This window comes from Haliotis rubra, unplaced genomic scaffold (assembly GCF_003918875.1).
Source record: "Haliotis rubra isolate DU_JTF1 unplaced genomic scaffold, ASM391887v1 Scf688, whole genome shotgun sequence".
NCBI lineage: Eukaryota > Metazoa > Mollusca > Gastropoda > Lepetellida > Haliotidae > Haliotis > Haliotis rubra.
In genome coordinates this window covers 237,056-260,160 of record NW_025767399.1, presented here as the reverse complement: position 1 = coordinate 260,160, position 23,105 = coordinate 237,056, and the positions used below count along the sequence as shown (strand labels likewise).

General features: G+C 39.5%; 2 protein-coding genes across 2 annotated transcripts in view; both read left to right on the top strand.

Annotated features, from left to right (window-relative positions):
- The first annotated feature begins 1,361 nt into the window (after positions 1-1,361).
- Positions 1,362-3,348, top strand: LOC124258239 (chondroitin sulfate synthase 1-like). The gene is made up of 2 exons (XM_046692306.1): positions 1,362-2,126; positions 2,794-3,348. The coding sequence occupies exons 1-2, from the start codon at positions 1,368-1,370 to the stop codon at positions 3,346-3,348; spliced, it is 1,314 nt and encodes a 437-aa protein (XP_046548262.1). The 5' UTR covers positions 1,362-1,367.
- Positions 3,349-7,724: 4,376 nt separating this feature from the next.
- LOC124258229 (RNA-binding protein 42-like) overlaps positions 7,725-23,105 on the top strand; it is a 51,089-nt gene continuing 35,708 nt past the window's right edge. The window contains exons 1-4 of the mRNA XM_046692293.1: positions 7,725-7,865; positions 12,100-12,245; positions 19,292-19,957; positions 21,902-22,096. Of these exons, the coding sequence (XP_046548249.1) occupies positions 7,813-7,865; positions 12,100-12,245; positions 19,292-19,957; positions 21,902-22,096 (1,060 nt within the window). The 5' untranslated portion in view covers positions 7,725-7,812. The remainder of the gene's footprint in view (positions 7,866-12,099; positions 12,246-19,291; positions 19,958-21,901; positions 22,097-23,105) is intronic.

Below are 23,105 nucleotides of genomic sequence, written 5' to 3'. Positions count from 1 at the left end.
TGACATTACGTCACGGCCGATCTGAGGCAAATCTCTCGTGTTTCCATTATAGTGAGTGAGTGAGTTTAGTTTTACGCCGCTTTTAGCAATATTCAAGAAATATCACGGCCGGGAACACCAAAAATTGGCTTCAAACATTGTACCCATGTGGGGAATCGAACCTGGGTCTTCGGCGTGACGCGCGAACGCTTTAACCACTAGGCTACCCCACGGCCCTGTTTCCTTTATATCTCCATAGAGATGAGATCTTGTGACGACGGACATCAAAATGCCAGGCCTCTATGTTTGGGCCATTCCAGTCTCCAGCATACCCACGGAACGGATACACTATATTTCTGTAAGCAGTGGCATGACGTACGAGCAGTTTAGGTTGAAATAAACATGTTTTCTAAATAATCAACCTTTCTTCATTTTTTAATATCAGCTGTGTGAACCTCAGGTGTCAAAAAGCATGCTAAAAAGTGAGTAAGTTCATTGCGCACAAAGTTCACGTGCCACGCGCGATACGTGGCATCAAATTCATGCAACGTGCTTTGCTACATGTTTCTTTAGGGTCATTTTATAAATTTTCCAATATCTTTTATTTTACGCAATTTTATGTTATGTTTTTCCGTTAGTATACAATAAGTTTTATTATCATTAACGTTACGATGTTACACGCGGCTATAGCAAGAGGAAAAAAAAACTTCATTTAGCCCATACAGTAAAAAAACCATATAAAATTACATACCAATTATCTCCTTTTGCCAATATTTACAAAAAAGTACATTTTTGTAAATATCACATGTACAAAAATTTGAATGTCTTGAAAATCTAATCTTTACTTTAATCCAGACCTTTTTGGCAGTGCAGTGTATGTATTTTGTGTGAATGTTCATCTGGGCGGAGTGCGTCAGGTGTATTATATACTCATGCCAATAATGGTTGTGTCACTCACTCACACACACACACACACACACACACACACACACACATCACACACCCTCTCCAATACAAAAAATTGAAGGGGGTGACAACCATTATTGGCATGAGTATATGAGCACTATTCGATCTTACGTAAATGGTTGTATGTTGCATAATCATGATCCTGTTATGTATTCATTATAAATCAACCATTGTCAGTTTAAAATATCTTGCCATCTGATGTATCGTACATGTATATATCTATAATTGATTGTATACATTCTGTTACTTTCAGTGTGACAGATATATAAGCTACCGACATTTTGACATAAAATTAATCTGACCGCGGCAGGTGGAGATTACCACGACTTTTTCATTATCGATGTGGATATGTAGGAACACACTTAGTTTCAACGTTAGCTTTCATACTGACATCGCAGGATAACTGTAACCACGAGGAGAGAATGGGTAAAGGAACGTCGTGGACGATAGTACATTGCGTCCTTATGCAGCTAATCCTTGGAATACTGATAGGCCTTTTCACCAGTCAGGCATCCTTAGAGGTCTTTCGGTGGCGTCGGAGATCCTTATGCAGGCTTCCTAAAGATGGCAGTGGACAACGTCATAAGAAGCTACAGTTACCGAGGGACTCAGAGAGGCATATATTTGCAGGTGTCATGACCTCACGTAAACACCTGCAAACACGTGCTGATGCTATCTATAAAACATGGGGTAAAGATTTCCCAGGTCAATTGGTGTTTTTCATTGGGACTGGTGAAGATTTCAACACATCACTACCGGTGGTAGTGTTGACTAATGTCAGTGATGAGGCCTACCCGCCACAGCGTAAGAGCTTTGAGATGCTCCGCTACATGTCTCAACACCACGGAAACGACTTCCACTGGTTTATGCGTCTGGATGACGACGTCTATGTAAATACGGACCTTCTAAAAACATTCCTGACGTCTATAAACAGCTCTCTGCATGAGTACATGGGACACTCAGGCCTTGGGGCTATAAAAGAAATAGGACATTTAGGTCTGCATGGAAAGACACCTTATTGTTTGGGAGGTCCTGGTGTTGTACTGAGTGGCCCCATCCTCCGGCAAGTGGCACCCCATCTCTCTGGCTGTCTGAAGAACCCTGCTACACCTCATGAGGACACAGAACTAGGGAGATGCATACACAACGTGACTGGTCTTTCCTGCTCAGAATACAAACAGGTTGACCTCATTGGCTATTTGTCAAATTTTGTATATGTCTTTTTTTCGCAAATAGAAGGGACATGGTAGTTATGTACAATAATAGATAGTTTGATGCAGGTGATAAATATTGAAATTTACACTATAACAGGGGTTTCTCTCGTTCATCATATATGGCGCTATGCTCATATGCTTATCAAAGGTTTGTTGCAAGGGATGGATTGAATTTATAAATATCTCATGTTAAACATATTTCATAACATATCCAGGTCTTCCCACTGGACAAGCGGTCAGAACTACTACTCAACAAACTTAAAGCTAATGTATAAGTTCAACCCAAACACTATAGTTGTTGTTGTTGTTGTTGTTGTTGTTGTTGTTGTTGTTGTTGTTGTTGTTGTTGTTGTTGTTGTTGTTGTTGCTGCTGCTGCTGTTGCTGCTGCTCAGTGAACGTAAAACTACCATGACTGCTGATCAAAAATTGTAGATATTGTACAGGAAAGTGTGTAACGAATAGTATTTCACTGGTATGAATTCTTTGGATTCCTAATGTTCGCTGAGTGTCGTTAATTAAGGTTTGAAAGTGACTTCCTGCCAGTGTTACTCCTATCATAGTTTATATTCAACTATATTCTTTAGACTGGACGTATCAGGTACGAGGATAACAGCTTCACTTCTTTCTTTTCAGCTAAAATACATGTTTTTCCAAAACTTCAAAGATGCATCGGGAGCATGGGCCGAAAAGCTGCTGCCACGATATCTACACAAGATGATTTCATTCCATCCAATAAAACAGCCAGTGTACCAGTTCATATTACAAAAAACGATGCTTTCCTCGAAACTACAAACGAAATTGAAACAAGCATATTCTTTAGAGAGAGAAAAATCCTTCATTAACACATCTAGATTTAAAAAGAAGTGTGAGTCCACCCCTTGTGACGCTGATAATGGGGAGGTCTGGACATGCATCAAGGGGTCTTATGTTTATTCAATGGAATCTGCCGATCTCAAAGACTCAACATCAGATCGCGGAAGACACTTGTATTTAGCGTCCCTTCGACATTCACTGAAACTGTACATAAAGAGTGATCAGCTCAAAAAGGCCCAAGTCACTTACTACAGAGTATCCGCCCTGAACGGTCTGGAGCATGCGGTCGTTACGGCAGATGGGAAGAAGCATCGGCTCTTCAGAACACGGCAGACATTCCCAACGATATTTTTTCGTGAACTTACCCCAAAATGAAAGTAGGGCAAAACGTTTTTATGTTGCCAATGGTAATAAAATCGTAACTGTCTTGAAGTGACTGTGTTGTAAATTCACCATGAGACTCAGTATTAAGATCATGTTATATTAAGATTGCAGACCCTGCACTGCTGATTTTTTGATTTTTTGTGATCAAATATATGGGATGCTTGTTCTTATGTTTACGCTATTATATTGGCATTTTACGTACCTATATGAAAAATAATACAGTTGAACACTCAAAAACATGCGTAAACATATGAGGATAACATTCATATTTTCTAAAACTGAACTAATTCCTCTTTCAGGGAAATGGTACAGTAACTGTTATTTTCAAACATCAAAGGTGTGTTCGTATCTTATCCAGTTAACAGGAGTTATCTTAGATCTTGACATTTCAGTGGTTAGTTTTAGCTTATTATCAAGCAAAGTCTGCACCGCGAAATGTGGTAAAATAAGACTATTTGTCCTCGCACGTCAGATGCGCGAATGGATACCAAAATACGAATGATGTCCTCTTCTATTAATTGCCTTTAGGTTTCAAATATGCTGAAGACATGTACCGGCAAAGAAAATGTAATTACTTTTCCCTCTGTTTCACGTCAGCAACTGATAAGGAAAGCATTTGGTGAAATATGTTTCTTGTGGTGGTGGCTGTTATACAGACCTTATGACTTTGGTTGTGTACCTTAAAATGCATAATCCCATTTCTGGTGTCCCCCGCCGTGATGTTGCTGGAATATTGCTAAAAGCGGCGTAAAACCAAACTCAGTCAGTCAGTCAGTCAGTCAGTAAAATGCATAATGCATTCCAGGATCAGTGAACTTGGTTCTCGTTTGCCCAAGTGAATTTTCATTGTCTTGAATGCTCATTGTGGATCTTGCCTCTGTAAGCATCCCAGTGGCATTCGCTCGTCACGTCGAAAACCTGGGTTCGATTCCCCACATGAGCACAACGTGTGAAGCCCATTTCTGCTGTCCCCCGCCGTGATATTGCTGGATTATTGCTAATAGCTTAAAACTAAACTCACTCTCTCACTGACTGACTCTAGCTCTCCCCATAGTTGCAATACAACAAGGACGGCTCGGAATCAGTGTAATGTGTGAGATATGATGTGTGAGTCGGATCAGCATGAACCCTTTACTCAACTCTCACATCAACTGATACGTAAGTCCCAAAACCTTCAAAGTACATTTCAACTTACCTGAATTTTTAAACGTACCATTTGTGTGATTTTAAGTTATGGCTTAATTTCCTGCAATCGCCAGCGGCTAAAGGGATGGCATAAATCCAGCTAGGGTCCATGCAGGTAGCAAAGGTACTGTAAGTCCCCAGTGCTCCTAGCATGGTGATCAGCCTTCAGTGATCTACAGCCCGTTTTATATTGTACTGTTGTTTATACTGATATAGTTTTATGATAGCGTACTATGTTTAAATTTAGAGCTGTGATAATCTTTTAGTTGTTTTTTGTCCTTCAATGACAGGATTTTACGTTCTAAATTTATTTATTTTAATATTGATATAAATTAAATTGTTCTCGTCACGATATGGCTGCAATATTGCACATCAACTCTACTCCTTCACTCACGCTATCACATTGCATCTGTATATAGGCCACAGCAGTTGTAGTGAAATGGGTGGCCTGAGGTTGTTTTATCCTTTGCAAATTGCAAACTCATTTCCAATGAGAGAGATGAGTTAGGATCTCTCATTCAGAAAGCCAATTCTTCTTGAATAGCTTAGCAGAACTGCTACAGAATCCCTAACACTGGTTGACGTAGCAGTCTGCCTAGCTCACCTAACCTAAGCCTAGTTACCTTGATATCTAGCGTCCCTAACGCTAGTGACGAAGGTCATCCATTAATGCTATCAAAGTTTCAGTGTAATTAAACAAAACATGTAGATTTCATTTTCATGTAGCGGTGCAATATGGACATTTTCCATCCACGTAATTTACTATTGAAAATATTGTTACGACTTATACGCGTTTCGTTTTTGGGAGATTATATTTGTGATAGCTCATTTGTGGATGTTTCAAACCTATCAACACATCCACATCCACATCCACATCCACATCCACATCCACATCCACATCCACATCCACACACAACAACAGCCACTACATACACCACCACAACCACGGACAACCATCACATCGAATTCTTTGAAGCGACATAGCTGAATATTATATATATAATGTATTGACCCCGGTAGATACACATGGGTTAATTCAGTCTATTGACTCTGTTTACTTTAAGCATACATCAGCCGGTTTAATCACTGTATCGAGCGTTGGTACGACTCGTTTCCAGGCTGTGACACTACTACACCTCAAAGATTCAACATCGGAGGAGGCACCAGTTACGACTCAATATGCATTAAAACGAGAGAGAGAGTTGATGATGATGATTTTAAGGGGAGTGACCCATGTTGTTCTGGGGAGGTAGGGGGTCATCAATTTTGTACTTATGTACTGGGGAATTCAGCAATTTTGTACATAGATATATTTCATATTTATGCGTTAAAAGTATTGATGTTGTACATGACATGGGGGGTGGGGTCATTTTGTACATACATAAACCTTCGGGGGTGGGGTCATGGGGTCATTCACATTGTACATGCCTCTCCATAAAAATCATCTCACTATCGATGTCACTGAATGTCTTCTGTATGCCCTTCTGGTAGGTAGTGGTTAAAGTGTTCGTAGACGTAGAAGGTCCGAGTTCGATTCCCTTATGAATGCAACGTGTGAAGGACTTTGTTGGTGATTCCCAATGTGAAACTGCTGGAGCTTTGCCAAAACCGGTGTGAAGCCCAACTCACTCTCTCACTTTCATCGCATGCCACTGGCATTACAATTTACAAAATGTTTCCAGATGTTCTTCAGGAGTCTATTCACCAATGGTATTCGGTAGAATATTACCTATTCATATTATCTCTCAAATTAACAACTGCCACATTTTAATAAATAATATATAAATAATGAACATACAATTTGACGAATCCAGGTTCTGTCTTTAATGGTGAGCTTTACCGGCTGTGTTCCGTGCCGTGGCATGGCGGATGACGTCACCTCCAGCTACAGGACAGACTTCATCCACCTTGACCACGCTTACCTCTACCCCATTTAACACGTGGTGGAACTCTGGATGAGCCTGTAGATCCCCAGTGGCTGCTCTCCCACCTCGTTGTTCATTCGCCTGTGCCAGTCTGAACAGAAGAATACATATTTTTCCAGAACATTTTAAAAATTGAAACTTGACAATGCCAAAATAGTATAATAATCTTTAATGAAATGTATACCTTCAAAGTTGTTTGTCCTGACCGCGATGTTGAAGACTGACCAGGTGCGAGGGTGAATGTAGGGTGGGAGGTCCACTGATTCTCGAAGTAGCCGGTCAGTTGACGGAGCTTGCCATGGGTGGGAAACCGATCCGAAATCTTCTGGAAGAGTCTTGTGATATCTGCCGCGGGAAGAAATGGCAGCGACATCAACTTCCTTACAAACTTATGGATGCCATCCTCCTCCATATACGCTACCTGAAATAGTACATAGATAAATAAATAAATTATATCAAAATGTTTCAAAATAAAGTATGCTGAATATTAACAAAAGCAGTGTACATAACTGTCGGCCAGTGGCAAACACGAGATGCCTCTCACCTTTGTTTCCTATGTCACGACGAAAGAAATCTTCAGGCATGGAGTTTTCATACAACTGAAAGTAGAAAAAGCACCATTACACATTTATTGTTTATTTCTTAGGTTACAATTTGAATTGAAATATATTTGAATAATTACTTTTACTGTATCTTACACAACCATATCACAAACACGATGAGTCCATAGTTCACAGTCGTCACAAGATACATCATGTTGGTTCTTTCTGACGGTCTTCTCGCATACAACACAGCGGTGAGGCATTGTGAAGAATGACATGTAATGAGTACATTCGTGCGTTTTAAATACAGTTTCATTTTGACATTGAGTTCCAGAGATTTCAATTGAGTAATTAAGGTACTTAAACATCAAAGGTTTGGATTTTTTTCAACTTTTCACGCTAAATTGGGATGCCCTTTCCAATCACTGTCGACAGAGTGGGCGCATTTATTATGTAAAGATTCTACAATCCGATTATCAGCTAATGACTAACTAGTTGGTTCCGTTTTCGTCATGTCGAAGTTACGTTTTGTCCGAATGGCGCTGTTTTCGCCAGGTGCCGTTTTGCTGTGGTTCCGTTTTAGCCTGAACCCAATGGAACATTTTTCATAACTTCCTCCTCCTCCTCCATAATAACATACCAGTCCCTTATTGGCCGTGATTCTTAATTCCATTGATTTTATACATATCTTTTTTTAAACCAAACAATCTTTACGCTAACCGAGTCTTGTTTCGGTTTAACTACGTTTGTTCTTTTCACATGTCACATTTCTCATTATAGTAGCAACCATCTAAAACGTTACGATGGCGTCCCTTACCACAGAGAAGTTAAAAGAAATGGAAGCGGAAATGAACCGGTATTTATATATATAAATCGCTTTAAAATCGTCACATATACTCGCATTTCATTTTTACATGATTTGAGCCGCATGGCTATAAAAACAAGCTGTCCACACGCTGGAGTTGTATCCGTGTCACCTAATTTCGTTATAGACACGTCTCTTTATTTCGTGATGACAACAGTTATAAATCGCTGTGGTTGTTGGAGTGTGTCTTTGGCATATCGTTCGCTATTAAATATATTACATACACATCCCTATTTAGCTGGAGGGCTAGTATTCCCCATGACATCCATAACAGTAAAATGTCCATACACTGTCAGGTCTTTCACCTCTTGAAGCTGCAAGAAATAGCTACTTGTCAGTGTAACAGTGTAAAATAAAAGTAGTTATCCATAATAATGTTCCAGGGTTTAAAATGAAACTACTATGTGATGTAGAATCTCTTTGCCACTTATAACAAGTAATTTGAGAAATAGATACACAGCCTCGTCGATCCTTAGCCTTGTTGTCTTGGGGTGAGAGTACTTATCCCCAATACTTTGCCCTGGGATTTTTGGATTAAAAAATGCTGACAAACATAGTGTATAGAAGTGCAGAAACTGTCCAAGTCCATCTAGCTACTCGCTGTCTTGATTGCATGTATAACCATAACACTCTGAAATATTTTATATACAATTATGTGATATTAAAGTCTCAGCTGACGTTGCAACTTGGATTGCTTTCTGGTGTGCTACTACGGTGCACAACCAAACTCAGTAACATATATATGGCTTAATTTTTCTAGAGTTGCTTGCCTATTAGAATTTTGTACTAGCCTTCAAAGACTTTTATATTCATACTTTTTCGGAGCACCTTTAAAATAGAACTCCACAACTTCTCGTGTGACAGCTAACCGACTCAGCTACATCCACACTGTGACAATCTGTGTAAATTTTTGTAGTCATTCCTGAGACCTTACGGAAATGAACGGAAAGAGTTAAATAGGTCACGGACAATTATGAAGGTTACCGATAGACCTGGCGTCTTGTGATTTTAATGTACACAAATTGACTGATGCCATTTAGCACACTCGTCCCATTCTGTAATCTACAAGATACCGAGTGGTGTGGAATGAACCAGTGTCTTGAGATTTTAATCTACAGAAATTGATGAATGGTCCTGCTGCCATTTGGCATACTCGTCCCATTCTGTAATCTACAAGATACCAAGTGGTGTGGTGCGAACTGGTATACAACCAATTGCGCTTCCTGGTGGTGTAGCAGAGATCGCAGCCCAGTCAAGAATTCTGGGATATTATGTGGGCAGTCGTAGGGGAAAAACATTAACAAAAGCAACAACTAGGGAATTGCTCTGGATCAGTGTGCCTTTAAATGCTTTTCATCTAGCAACATAGACAGCTCAATAATAATACCGGTTTAATAAGAATGTGTACTTCTGTAGCACTAAATTCCATACACCAAGTGCATGCTCGAAGCTCATACAAACCGACAGTTCATTATTATTAAGCATGATCTTGGCACTAACAATCATATTATTACTGTGAGACGAACTTAAGAATAATGCCGACCTGTCATTTGAACCCGTGAATCTGAATAGCTGTGCAGTCCATTTGTAAAGCGATAAACTGCTGTGAAGCGTGTCAGTCTACTCTCGCTCTTCTGGGACGGGTTCTATTTGCTATTTTGCGGTTGACGATTTCCATACACAACCCACTACAACACTCAAAAATTTTTGGGGCGAAATGATAAAAAAAAAATACCAAAAGGTTAATTTCTGTCCTAGCCTAGGTTCTGTGTGTGTGAATATTTTATGGATAATACGTTTGTGTTGTCCTCGAGGGGAATGATATAACTTTATGTAAATTCAAAAACGGGGTACTAATAAATAAAACAAACCAAACTTAGTAATTTGATTGCTCAGTGGTAGTTTATCTGCTATTTGCTATATATAAGTCTCTTGAATCTGCTACTCGTCATCAATATCACTGATTTCAGTCATCAGTATCGACGCCAAGTTCGATGACAAGTTTTTCGATTTCATCCTCTAGGGCAATTTCTCCATGCCAGTAACGATCCTCAATTTCCATCACATGTCTGCAACAGTCTGACCATGCCTTCTGGCAATAGATGAAAATCGTTCTTCGCAAGCCCTCTGTACAGAAGTTATTTTGAAATCTAAATTCTGGGACCCAATCCAATTTTTCAAATTCGCCCAAATTAATTCTATGGCATTGAAATTGGCATGATAAGGAGGTAATCGGAGAACAATATGCCCATAGGTTTTCAGAATTTCATCGACATGATATACGTGACCACACGGACATGATTTCACAAGTGCAAGCAATTCAGCCTTCAACTTTGAATGTGTAAAAGGTACATCATGCCTTTGTAGCCACGATTTGATTTCATCTTTCCGATTGGCAGTTGTTGGAGCTTTGTCTGTTTGTTTGCTATGGTAAGGGGCATTGTCCATTGTAACTACTGAGTTTTGGGGCAGATTAGGAATAAGTTTTTTCTTTCGCATGGTACCACTTTTAAATAAAAGAAGCATTAGTTGAACCCCTCATTTACCATCATGGACTATCTTGCCTGTCCCTGATGGTACCTTATCGCCAATTGCTCCCTCCTCACCAGTTTGCAACAATTTGATACTTTGAATCATTCTGAGATATCTCAAACGCCATGCAACAATCCATTAGGACCTGTCTGTCTGAAACGAAGTTTTCTGCCATTTGAAACCAATTTTTCTTTAAACATTTACACATTGTTTCTTTACTCCCTGAATATCCCAAATCATCAGTAGCCATTTTCATAATGCTTGTCAGTGTTGGCATTGTCTTGGTTACTGTGTAGCAGTGTTGAATGTACTGACGAATTGTGCCTTTATCAAAATCATCAAATTCAGTTTTCCCTTCGGTACGAGTACGCACTTTCCCTGGGCTTGTGAACTTACAGGTACCCATCGCGGGAACGCATTTACCTTCGTTATTTATTTTGCGCAAGGTACTGACAGATATACCAGTAGCATCGCTGGCTTTTTTGAGTGCACTGTGTGTGCTGTCGGAAATAGTACACATGTACTGAATGACATTGTAGGCAACCTCACGTGTTTGTGAATGAATGACTTGACCCTGTTTACCCAATTTAGAGTGCGACATGATAAGTTTCAAATACCTGCTGAGTCTCTTTTAACAGTCCACTTTACAAGATACTAGTATACAAATGCTCGAGCAGAAACACGACGCTTCCGAATCATTGCGTAGAAAGAGATTACTGCAAGGATCACAAAAATCACGTGCGCGAAGTTTTCACACCTGTTCCCCCTTCGAGTGGGTAGTGGATCAGTTCACAGCACGCTCCCCCCTCTCCTTTCACAAACGCGTCTTTCGCACACCTCATTCTAATGTTGGTTGGACAGTAGTATATTACCCTACGGATAACCCAAGCTGCCAGTGAGGCGCTAGAAGGTTATAGTCACATGACATATCCCACCGGGTACCCATTTTCTGCTCAGTGAACAGAGGCATGTTTGAACAAACTAACTTGCCTAAGGTGAGACCACATGTATCACATGTGCCTCATTGTGGGGCAGGACTAAAGTCCTAGAAACTCTCAGGAGTCAAGCTGCCAAACACTGTCACCCATCCAAGAACTCTCCACGTCCAACTTTGCTGAACTTCAGCTGATTTGTGACCTGAGCACTATGCACAGGATCACACACCACCTCTGCATACTTTAGCAATATATGAAGTATACATGTGCTGTATATAAGAATTTGTTTCACGATTTGCGCTGTTTTTCAATATCGGTTGTAAATTGAAGATATGATATGAAGGGTTGTCGTACTTGTCTTAGGTGTACTGGTACATTATACATATTATATGAATATGCAAATGATCAACTAGTATCACATCACACACATTGATAATGCTGACAGTTTCTAGAAAGAGACCACTAATTATATTGTCTTTGTATCCTGTATAATGCTTCAGAAGCCCTGATTCTTTCATTTTTTAGTTTAATATCAATATGCAGTGGTACAATTTCATTTTCATTTTTAATATTAAAACTACTACTGAACATTTTCATGATGACGGTGACTTGAAAGCCGGTTTGTATGTATGCATGTATGTATTCAATACAAAGTGCCTGATGTATGTAACATGTATCTCTGGGAAATAAAAACTTTAAAGAAAAGAAAAACAAAAGAAAAAACCTGTGACAAGTGCTACTAACCAACTGTGTTTCAGCTTTGAACTGGAGATCCTGACTCCCGGCATGCCTCCCAAGGGTGGCCGGCCCCGTATGATCATTGGTTCCAACACCTTCAACAAGGTACAGGCCCAGTTGTCAGGCTCTGGACCAGGGGAGGGGGATCCCTCCATACCACTAGCAAGTAAGTCTCAGATCACACTTTTCATTCCATATCATACTAAATTATGAGTTGGTCAAGAACTACTGATTAAATAGTCTTGTCATTCATCATGTTCATTACACTAGGTAATGGGAAGTAGATGTTGCAACAACCATGAAGGTCTATAACTTACCCTGCATTAATGCAACATGAGAACCACAATGAAGTGACTTTAGAAGACCTGGTTTTATGTCCACCTTATATGGAACTGATGACAAGTTGGCAGTGTTAGCCACAATTTATATGTAAAGTAGGTCATTGCTTTCACAATGTCTGTTTGTTAACAGATACATATTAGATGAGAAGTTCACATGACAGAAGCATTTTAATGAAACATTCAAAAGGCCTTGAAATGTAATTATTTTTTAATGTGTAGTTTATATATATAATAATAGTAGTAGTGCATGTTTATAATGCACACATATAGTAACGAGCAGAAAAAATGCAACCCAAAAATATATTCTGTAGACTTGATCCTACTATCAAAAATGCCGAAATACATTGTTTCTAGCCGCCAGTAGCTTGCCTCGTTGGTATGGTATTATCTCCGTTGGGTTCAGGGATGGCTTGATCACGTGACGTCGTTGCTAGCAGACGATACCGAAGCTTTGCCATGATGTTACAAAACAACAGAAATCGATTCTTGGCATATTATGAAGCAGGTATTACATCCGTAACTAGACTTGTGAAACTGACAGTACTGCATCGGGCCTCTGTTTACCGAAATTTGAAGAAATTTGACGCAGGGTTAGGGACAGAACGACAGGCTGGATCAGGACGTCGTGCTACTCTTGGGGCAAATGACAGACAACGTATCGCGCATCTCGGGGCGGCCTACCCAAACTGGTCTGCAAAACAGCTTGCTGTGAAGGCGTCAAGTCAAGGAACCCCTAACGTATCAGAATGGACAATCAGAAGATCTTTAAAGCAATCTGGATATGTCAAGCGAGTGCCAAAGAAAGTTCCATTGATGACAACAGCACATATGGAGAATAGGCTCGAGTGGTGCAGGGAAATGCAGGGTACAGACTTTTCAAATGTGATTTTTACGGACGAATCAAAGTTTCAATTTTATAGGATCACAAGAAAGAGGTGGTCAAGAGGTAGACGTAGCTGCAAAATGGTTCCGAAGTTCTCACCCAGTGTCATAGTTTGGGGTGGTATAGGCAAACTCGGGGTAACGCCGCTGCTAACTATTACAGGAAGGATGGATTCACGCAAGTACTGTCAACTTATACAAGAAGGCATAGTGGAAACCCATATAGGACAGAGTGGAATACCTTTCAAACTTTTACAGGACAATGCACCTGTACACAAGTCAAGACACACCTGTAACTGGTTTGAAACGAGTCACGTAACCTTACAGAAATTTCCAGCGGCATCACCAGACCTGAACCCAATTGAAAATGTGTGGCAGATTATGAAGGACAAATTAGAAAAGTTGGAACCGAAGAGTGTCATTGAGTGGTCTAATCTCATCAGTCAAATATGGGTGGACCTACCCCAGGACTACATAGACAATTTATTTGACAGCATGGGACGCCGTATTCAGCAGTGCATTGAGAGAAACGGTGGACTAACAGACTATTGACTTGCATAAATGTAAACTTCAGTATCCAGAGTGGATGTATGAAAAATATAACTGAATTTATCAGTAAATAAATTTTGAAACTACGTCTGTGAAAAGTCGCATTTTTTCTGTTCGTTACTGTATCTATGCTCGTAAGCATGTACCTGGCGCTAAGACATTATTACCCCGCATAACCCAAACTGCCTGTTAGGCACTAGAAATTTATAGTCACATGACTTATTCCACCATGTACTCATTTTCTTCTGGGTGAACAGAGGCAACTTTGAACAAACTCACTTGCCTAGGGTGAGACCACATGTGCTTAATTGTGGGGCATGACTGAAGTCCTAAAAACTCTCAGGAGTCAAGCTGCCAAACACAGCCACCCATCCAACTTCTAAGGACACTCCGCACATTTCTCCGACGTTGCTTAACTTCAACTGAATTAGAACAAGTATATATATATGGATGACAACTTCTTTTATTGTAGAGCACGATGTTTCGATACAGGTTCTTGTATCGTTTTCAAGTGAGAATGGTACAGGGAGAGAACAAGTGACATATATACAACAAGACTAATTAACAAGGCAAGGCGGAATAACAATGTGATGATAACAAATAAAGGGCTAACAGAGGATTGCAGGGATAAACATAGAGGCCAGTGGAAACCAGTGATACACAGAGCATAGAATGTATACACAGAGCTCCAGATAAGATTTAGCTCATGTGGGTACTGTACCCATTGTATGTCTTTGGAGTGGGTATTATGAATGTTGAGTGGGTATTTCATTTTCCGTTACCCACTGCTTTCAAATATGTGCGTATTTCAGTCATTTTACTCACCTAAGTATTATGTCATTGAGTAAGTTTACTAAGCAGGTATGTTCTGCCTTATGTTATACCTAATCAAAACCAACTTAAATATAATGGAAATTATTTCATAAAAAATCACTCATCCTATACTGACAGTACAACACTTGTCCTATACTAACAGAACAACTTGATAGCAATCGATGTCTTTTTCATTACGCAAGCGATTTTTATAAATATATTCCGTATGCATTTGTTTTAAACTTTTTGCGTATCTAACATTTTAAATGCGTAATTGGTACGCAACAATTATTTTTCAATGCGTAATTGGAAATTTTATATGCGTATTTTACCCCGATACGCAGCTTATCTGGGCCTCTGTATACACAATTAACAATGTGATGATAGTGAATTGTGACCTGAGTTCTATGCACAGGACACAATTTGCGGTATGAGTAACCCACCTCATCATGCCCAATCTGCAACTGATGATATCTTCCAGAAACTGTATGAAACAAACCTGCTTAGGCCAAATAAAAAAAATGTTGTGGTTCCGATTACACCTCTTTCAAATTTAGGGTAGGTAGGTAGGATGTTTGTTTTTTTTACATTTTCTCAGAAGTAAAGTACAAACTATTAACACATTTACCAATGTGTAATTGTTTACTGAATCAAGCTTGCGGCCATCATGTCGACTCTTCTTAGGCCTTAGTCCACACATTCCTAAATCCATTTTGAACACCATGTGATAGAACATGACCACTCATTTTGAGGTCTGTAGTTATAAACCGCACACTAACATGAAATGGTGGGGGATCTACACGCACAGTACATTTGTCACTGCTTAAAATATTCCTCCGACACTTAATATGCAAATTTTATAATAACATGCAGAACTCATTTCAACAACTACAGTAACATTACAGATGCTTTGAATGTACACTCTTTTGTGGAGGGTCACCTGAAGGATCAGTGAGCTGAGTGACGTCACTCATTCATGAACATGGTGTGGAGTATTATTGTGCCACTACAATGAGAAAATATGAAATTTGAATCTGTTCAACGTTAAAATTGTGCGATTTTCTGGTGTGTAAGAAACAGATTAGCGTCATATACCATTTACCTTTCAAGTCATTTTAAGACGTATATACCGAGTGAAAGCTCGTAAGGTAAATGGTATCTGACAGACTCTTGAGTAGTAATCTCTATATCACAATGATTTTCAGATCATGGTAATCACTCTGTGACAGAAACTGTTGTTACTTGTATTTTTTACACTCACTGTTAATAGACTGAAAAAGTTGGGAATTTGCTGATTAAGAGAATCTGACCGTGGAGGTTAAAATTAGGGCTGCAACGAATACACTATGAGGCGAATATGATACGTATCATGAATATTGGGTAATGAATACAAATAATTATTCATGAATACAATATTGTAGTTAAGTGATTGATGTACAATATGGAACGCCCATGTTGACAGTGTTAATTTGTCACAGCTATAACCAGTCGTCTCATGACACTCAAATTTGGTATGTAATAGTTATAGTTGACAGTACCATGTACGGCCTTGGCAAACTAACATGACTTGCGCTACTGCAAAGCTAGTACATATTCCATTCTTGCAGATCTCACTTTCAACAAGTACATAAGGGTTCAAGTAAAACATGCTCCCTTTAAATAATCGTAAATATTCATTAATATTCGGTTCTGGTGACCACGAATAACGAATTGAATTCATGAAGGGCTACGGTTCGATTCACCGAATATGCGAGTGAATCGTTACAGCTTTAGTTTAAATATATATTTACTTGTGATGATACCTCTGTCAACTGAGACACTTGTGTGAGCTAATCTGTATATCGGGCCGGTGGGGTAGCCTAGTGGTTAAGGCGTTCGCTCGTCACACCGAAAACCCGGGTTCGATTCCCCACATGGGCACAATGTGTTAAGTCCATTTCTGGTGTTCCCCGCCGTAATATTGCTGGAATATTGCTAAAAGCGGCGTAAAACTAAACTCACTCACTAATCTGTATATCATTGTTGTACATGTTCAGCTGTTCATGCGGATTCACCCAACAGCTTGGATTGTATGACCATTGCAAAAACATAGCATAAACTTGTTTGTGATGGTTGAAAGACTTTCAGAGTCACTTCAACATGTAATATTCATTCAGTTTAAAATACATAACTGAGCACCACTCAGAGTTTATGTGTCTGCTTATTCTTATTTTTGTAACATTTCTACTCCTCAACACACATCTACTGCATGCCAGTAAGCCTGCAAAGACTTGGACAATTCATTTACATTTCAACATGTTCAGTGGTACACATATGTTAGTATTGTTACGATGTACTAGTAATGACTGTATGTTTTTCAAAGCAACAAGATCCCCGACCGTGTCATAACAAAAGACGTTAAAATATGGTACTTGTTGGTCCCTGCCTGGCACTCGGCATTAATGGGTACAACAAGGACTGGTCGGCTCAGAGTCAGTATGATGTGTCTGAGTGGGCTAGCACTATAAAACCAGCTTAAGTCTTGGCTAGTACAAGCAGCCACACATACACACACACACACGCATGCATGTCATCATATGAGCGAAATATTCTCAAGCACGACGTTAAACCCAAGTTCACCTCACCTCACCTCACCTCACCACATCACATCACATCACATCACATCACATCACATCACATCACATCACATCACATCACATCACATCACATCACATCACATCACATCACATCACCTCAGAGCAACAAATGCAGTATGGGTTGTAAAGTGATTCATATGAACAGCCCAACTGCATTACCTACTTCGTTTCAAAGATTAAAATAGTATACTATTTGTTCCTTCTTTCGATGGTAAGCAATGTTAACTTTCAACTTTAGGTGCTTTTACACCTAATACTAGTATTGTAACATGTATTGTGACCATTGACCAGTACTTTTACGTATTTTTCTTATTTTGTCAAAAACATCAGCATCAAATCAGAATCTTATTTATTTAAAATCTCATTATCATGTGTAGTATTGTTCTGGTTAGCAGGATAACGTTAATATCTAATTTTTATTTGGCACACAAACAATAATGCATGTATGTAATGTATTCTCTTAATCACATGTATTCATTCTCTGTTTACATGTAAATAATGACAAAAAATTGGCAAGGGACACAATGATGGAGGGTAGAGTGGCATACATTCAGGCCGGTCATCAGTTGTCTCCCCTTGACTAGCACATTCTCTCTAAAAAAGAGCCGCGACTTCAGACATGCAGAAATTTCACCTCAAAATGTTTCTGTTAGTCAAGTAAGTTCTACAAGACAGGGAGTAATCTCTAGTGAAAAACATAAGTTAATTTTCAGTGTTTTTCAGAGTTCCATTTCTACTTTTTGTGAGTTTTTTTAGACTGGCATTCTCTCACTAGATGACAGATTGTAAGATGATGTTGGTGCACAGCTAAGTTTTGATAATAATCCTATGCACAACCAGATGTTATGGCTGACATTATTATTCCCTGACAGTTCCCATTAATCTTAAAGGTCACATGCAACGTAAAACACAACTTTGCAGATTCTGATACCTTTCAGTGTGGACTCACCGAAACAAATCGTCAAAAATGCAAATTCAACTTATAAAGTTAAAAAATAACGCGATAAAAAAAAAAGCGCGAAATCGGAGTTCAAACGTTTCACTAATTTTCCCCCGACTTTTCTGGGGAAAACGGGTTTCAACAGCTGGGCTGCGCTCATAGCACGTGCGCAGTGAAATAGGTTCGCGCAGCTTGGAAGCGGGTTGTCAGGTGAATACTCGGTGAAGGCTTTGTTGTGAGCTATTTTCCTAATGTTTTGTTGATATCTCACAGGCGCGAGCTTTTTATACGTTATGACAGTAAATTAACTGTTTATGTAATTTCATTTGTCTATTTCACCACACGTTCTTCTTACCGAGTCACTTTCTCAGTTCGATACTTAAAAGCAATGTCATTATTTAGCGTTGACAGAATTTCTAACTGTGATATAGATATGTCGTTGTCACAGACAAAACTCAATGTCTTGTTTTATTGACACCTGTGTGTCTGCCTGCCTGTCTGTTTATGACAATATTCAATACACAGCTGCTATCACTAACCACATGCAATTTGAACTTAACACCAATCAGGCTATACACCATAAACAAAATGCATTGATTTATGGCCCGAGTTCGGTCTCTGTCACATTATGTAATTACACAGACAGGCAGGTGTGATACTTGAACACATGACATGTTATGATGTCTGTTGATTGCAAAATGTTATACACAAAAAATGAGCATGTATTTACAAAACCCAACATCTCTATATATACACACACAATGAGCCGTGAAGGCATCTGCAAATGAACCAGCCGTTACACTTGAGTGCACACCCACCCGCTCTGACTGGGTTCGGCATCCCGGCTGCTTCGTTTCTTGGGAAGTAAATCGAAGTACACAATTTTGCACTTTTGATTTGCGATTGTACGCTTATAATTTTGTTTATATGTTTTTTCATTACCAGCAATGTATATTATATGTCATGAATAAGTGATAATTGTGTTTTAATTATGTTTGATTTTTTGGTTGCATGTGACCTTTAAGATACAATGTGATATGTTCTGTTTCAGTGTTACAGGCTCCTCCACCTCCTCCACCCACAGGAAACTCAGGATCATCAGACTCAAGCCTCTTTCTCCCACCGCCTCCTCCACCTCCTCTCCCAAATGTCTCACCGGCATTTGTCCCCCCACAACTGAGAAGCCGCCCCTTAGCCCCGCCTGGCCCACCAGGAAACAGACCCCCTCTCCCACAAAGACCACCAATGCCTCACAACTATGGACACCCATCAATGATGATGAAGGGACCTGCCATGAGACATCCAATGCAGGGACCACCAATGGGTGCTGGTCCATATGGTTACCAAGGTCACGGACATCCGATGATGAGACCGCCTGGATCAGAGGCAACAATAGAAAAACCTAAAGTAGTGTATTCAGCACCTCCAATGAGGAAGTTCCCCAAGCCTGATAAGAAGAGTGAGAGTTCTGTGACAGAGAGTACCACTGTTGTAGGCGAGAGTGGGCCTGTGATGCCGGTAATGGAGGGCATGGCAGAGAGGCTCCACATGGAGTATGAGGAGGCGGCGATGGGCATGCAAGGCATGGAGCTGATGGAGCAGGAGGCCGACATGGTGCAGGGCTCGAAAAAGGAGAAGAAGGAGAAAAAGAAGAAGTTTATTCGGACAGCGGCAGGGACAGTATGGGAAGATCCAACTCTGTCAGAATGGGATCAAGGTGGGTTGAATTCAGATGATGGAACAGTTTTACATGAGTTTTTACAATGGCAAAGGCTGTTGCAGATTTAAATTACTTGTTACAATTATCTAGTCTCATATCATTTGGTAAATTAGATTTATAAAAAACTATATAAGAAAATTTCAACTGATTGAGGGTATTCAGTTGGTAACCTAACAATTTCTTTTGCGACTATGATAAAATTAAACTTGTGAACACAGAAAATTAAGGTATATATTGGAAGTACTACATGTGTACTCATAGACAGATGTAGGTGCATCTCGATAAACTCTAGGGAGCACCTGAATGTAAAAAACTGCTGTCAATTTGGGAAGCTTAATTGTTTGAAAAAACGCTAATGAACCCCGCATCATGCCATGACTCATGACTGAACAGTGTCATCAGGCTACAGGGATGGTCTGTGGGAGAATGTTTCAACATCAAGTGGCTGTGCACTTACCATTGCCACCAACACACCATTTCAGCACTGTTGAGATGTTATCAGAACATATATGGAGTTTCTTTGAGTGACATTGTAGAAGTTGGGACGTACAATATTGAATAAACTTTATCAATGTATATGGATAACAACTTCTTATATTTCTGAGTGTGATGTTTCGATACAAATACTTGTACCGTTATCAACACGGATGTCAACATGTCTATAGATGTCTTGCTCAAACCTGTGTCATGGAGAAGAGTTGCTTTGTTGGTGTTCAGGGCAATTTGACAGGTGTGGGCTACAAAGATCAGTTTCTTGGATGGTAGGAATTCTGTTTTGTGTACATCATGGCCCAGGATGGACATTCCATCAGGAATGACCATTATCACACAGCTTGGGTGGGTTTTGCTATTGCTTTTCTTCTGCAGAACTATGTTGAAGTACTGGCTTGGCTTGCAAATTCTCTAGATCTCTAGTCTAAAGAGCATGTGTGGGATGAAATGAATGCTGTGTACCAAATCTGCCAGATACCCTTCATGATTTTGCAGGGAATATGGCAATCCCTCCCACAAGCCACATGACATTGTTGCTTGATGCCTATCCCACATTAGGACTCATACGGTCAATGCCATGGACATTATACAGGCTGCTCTGTGATCTTATGATCTTAGTATCCACCCAATAAAGTTTATGTTGAAACTTTTTTATTTATATTATATTTTATCAATTTAGAAAGAAATACAACAATACACAGTTTCTTTTTCTGGCCAGCTTCTTCTTTTTTACACTTGAAAATTTAACTATGATTTTTGTGCATGACCAAGGATGATTTTCTTCAAATGAAAGCATTCTCTCTCTCTCTCTCTCTCTAACATGAAATATAATCACATAGCTGATTATTGTAATTTGGTCTACCTCAACTGTATTGCCACATATGCAACAGGTAGTATTGTATGGAGAATCTTATGTGTGACTTGAAGATGTCAGTGATTGTAACTGCTCAGCTAATGCTCTGTCTGAGCCAGGTCTAGAGTGCCACAAAACAAAAAAAAACTAATGCTACATTAGTATTATCTCAGTTTCTTGATGATAACCGATGGTCAAGTGGTATCTTGTCCTCACTGTAGAAGACAATAAATCCTGCTGGCTAGAGAACAGTACTATAGTTCAAGTCCATCCTGGATAGAAGTCCATGTTTAACACTAACAGGCAGTTGTAAATGTCAATCTGCTTAATTTCTCATAACCAAATTTTCAGCTTATTTCACACAAGATTAGTGAATATCTATAACACATAAACTTAGGTCCTGGAATTGCTGGAATGGTAGTCAATCTTGGATTAGTCCCGATGCCTGGGACCCCCAAACTCTATTGTCAAGAGGTTCCCCATATATAAGCCAAGACAAGATAAACCGCTCATATCTAACTTCAATCATTTCTCTTTTGAAACATTTTGGTCATTCAGAGAACATAGTTTACATAATGTATCCTCCTTTATTTCAGATGACTTCCGAATGTTTTGTGGTGATCTTGGGAATGAAGTGACAGATGAACATTTAGCTCGGGCCTTCTCCAAGTATCCCACGTTTGTGAAGGCCAAAGTTGTACGAGATCGACGAAGCAACAAGACCAAGGGATATGGATTTGTTAGTTTCAAGGACCCCAATGATTTCGCCAGGGCAATGAGAGAGATGAATGGTAAGTGTGATGTTGTATTTATTCTGTGGTAGGAATGTAGAGATATTTTTACCATAGAAATTTCTGCGGATATTTTTGGTATATCTTTCAATACTTGCTTGAAATGACAGGTGAGAATAGGAAATTGTGTGGCTGTAGCCTTCTTGCACGTCACATGTAAAAGCCCAGGATCCGTTATCAACAAAGCCATGGCTTGAGTCTGAGTATTAGAGAAACGTTGTGTGGAATCACTGGTTATAGAGATGAGATAGCAAAATCACTTTCATAGCAAAACTATTCATCATCAATAGCATAAAGATATACCCTCATTGTTGGATGGCCTCATTCTTAGGATGACTAATGCCTATGTTAAGACGTATATTACCAGGAAAACAAATGATAAACAGTTTGAAGATGTTTATCTTTTCTATGTTACTTCAATTACGTCTGTGATTATCGCAAACTGTATAGGGCAATATGAACATTGCATTACTACTGCCAACATAAGTTTAGAGCACTACATCCAGATGAAGCTGGCCAGTCATGCAAAATTCCACGTATACATTGTGGGACTGTAGACGTAACGTCACATAGGCTAGCGAATGCCTATATTAGCGAATGTTGCAATGTCACTGTTTAATTGTGAGTTGAGCTGAGACATTCACCAGTGATGGTAGCCTAGTGAAGCAGCTGCAAACCATGAACATGGAGGTAGTTGTACAATGATAAGTGACATCGTTCATGACGTCGGTTACCAAGGGTACATTTGATAATGAGGGGCAGACTAGAATGGTGTAGTGACATCAATACAGTGTGGCGTGATGCAAAAAAGTGTACTTTATCGTCTGATTAGCGAAGCATCTTAAAATATAAGTTAAATGTTTAGATAATTGCCAGATTTGGATACCGTAGGAGCAAACCATGACAAACCCCAGGTCAATTTATTCTCACACTCCATTAAGGATTATTCACTTGCTTACCTGCTTCAGACCTGATTATTTTTAACCTGTTATGATATATCTGGAATATT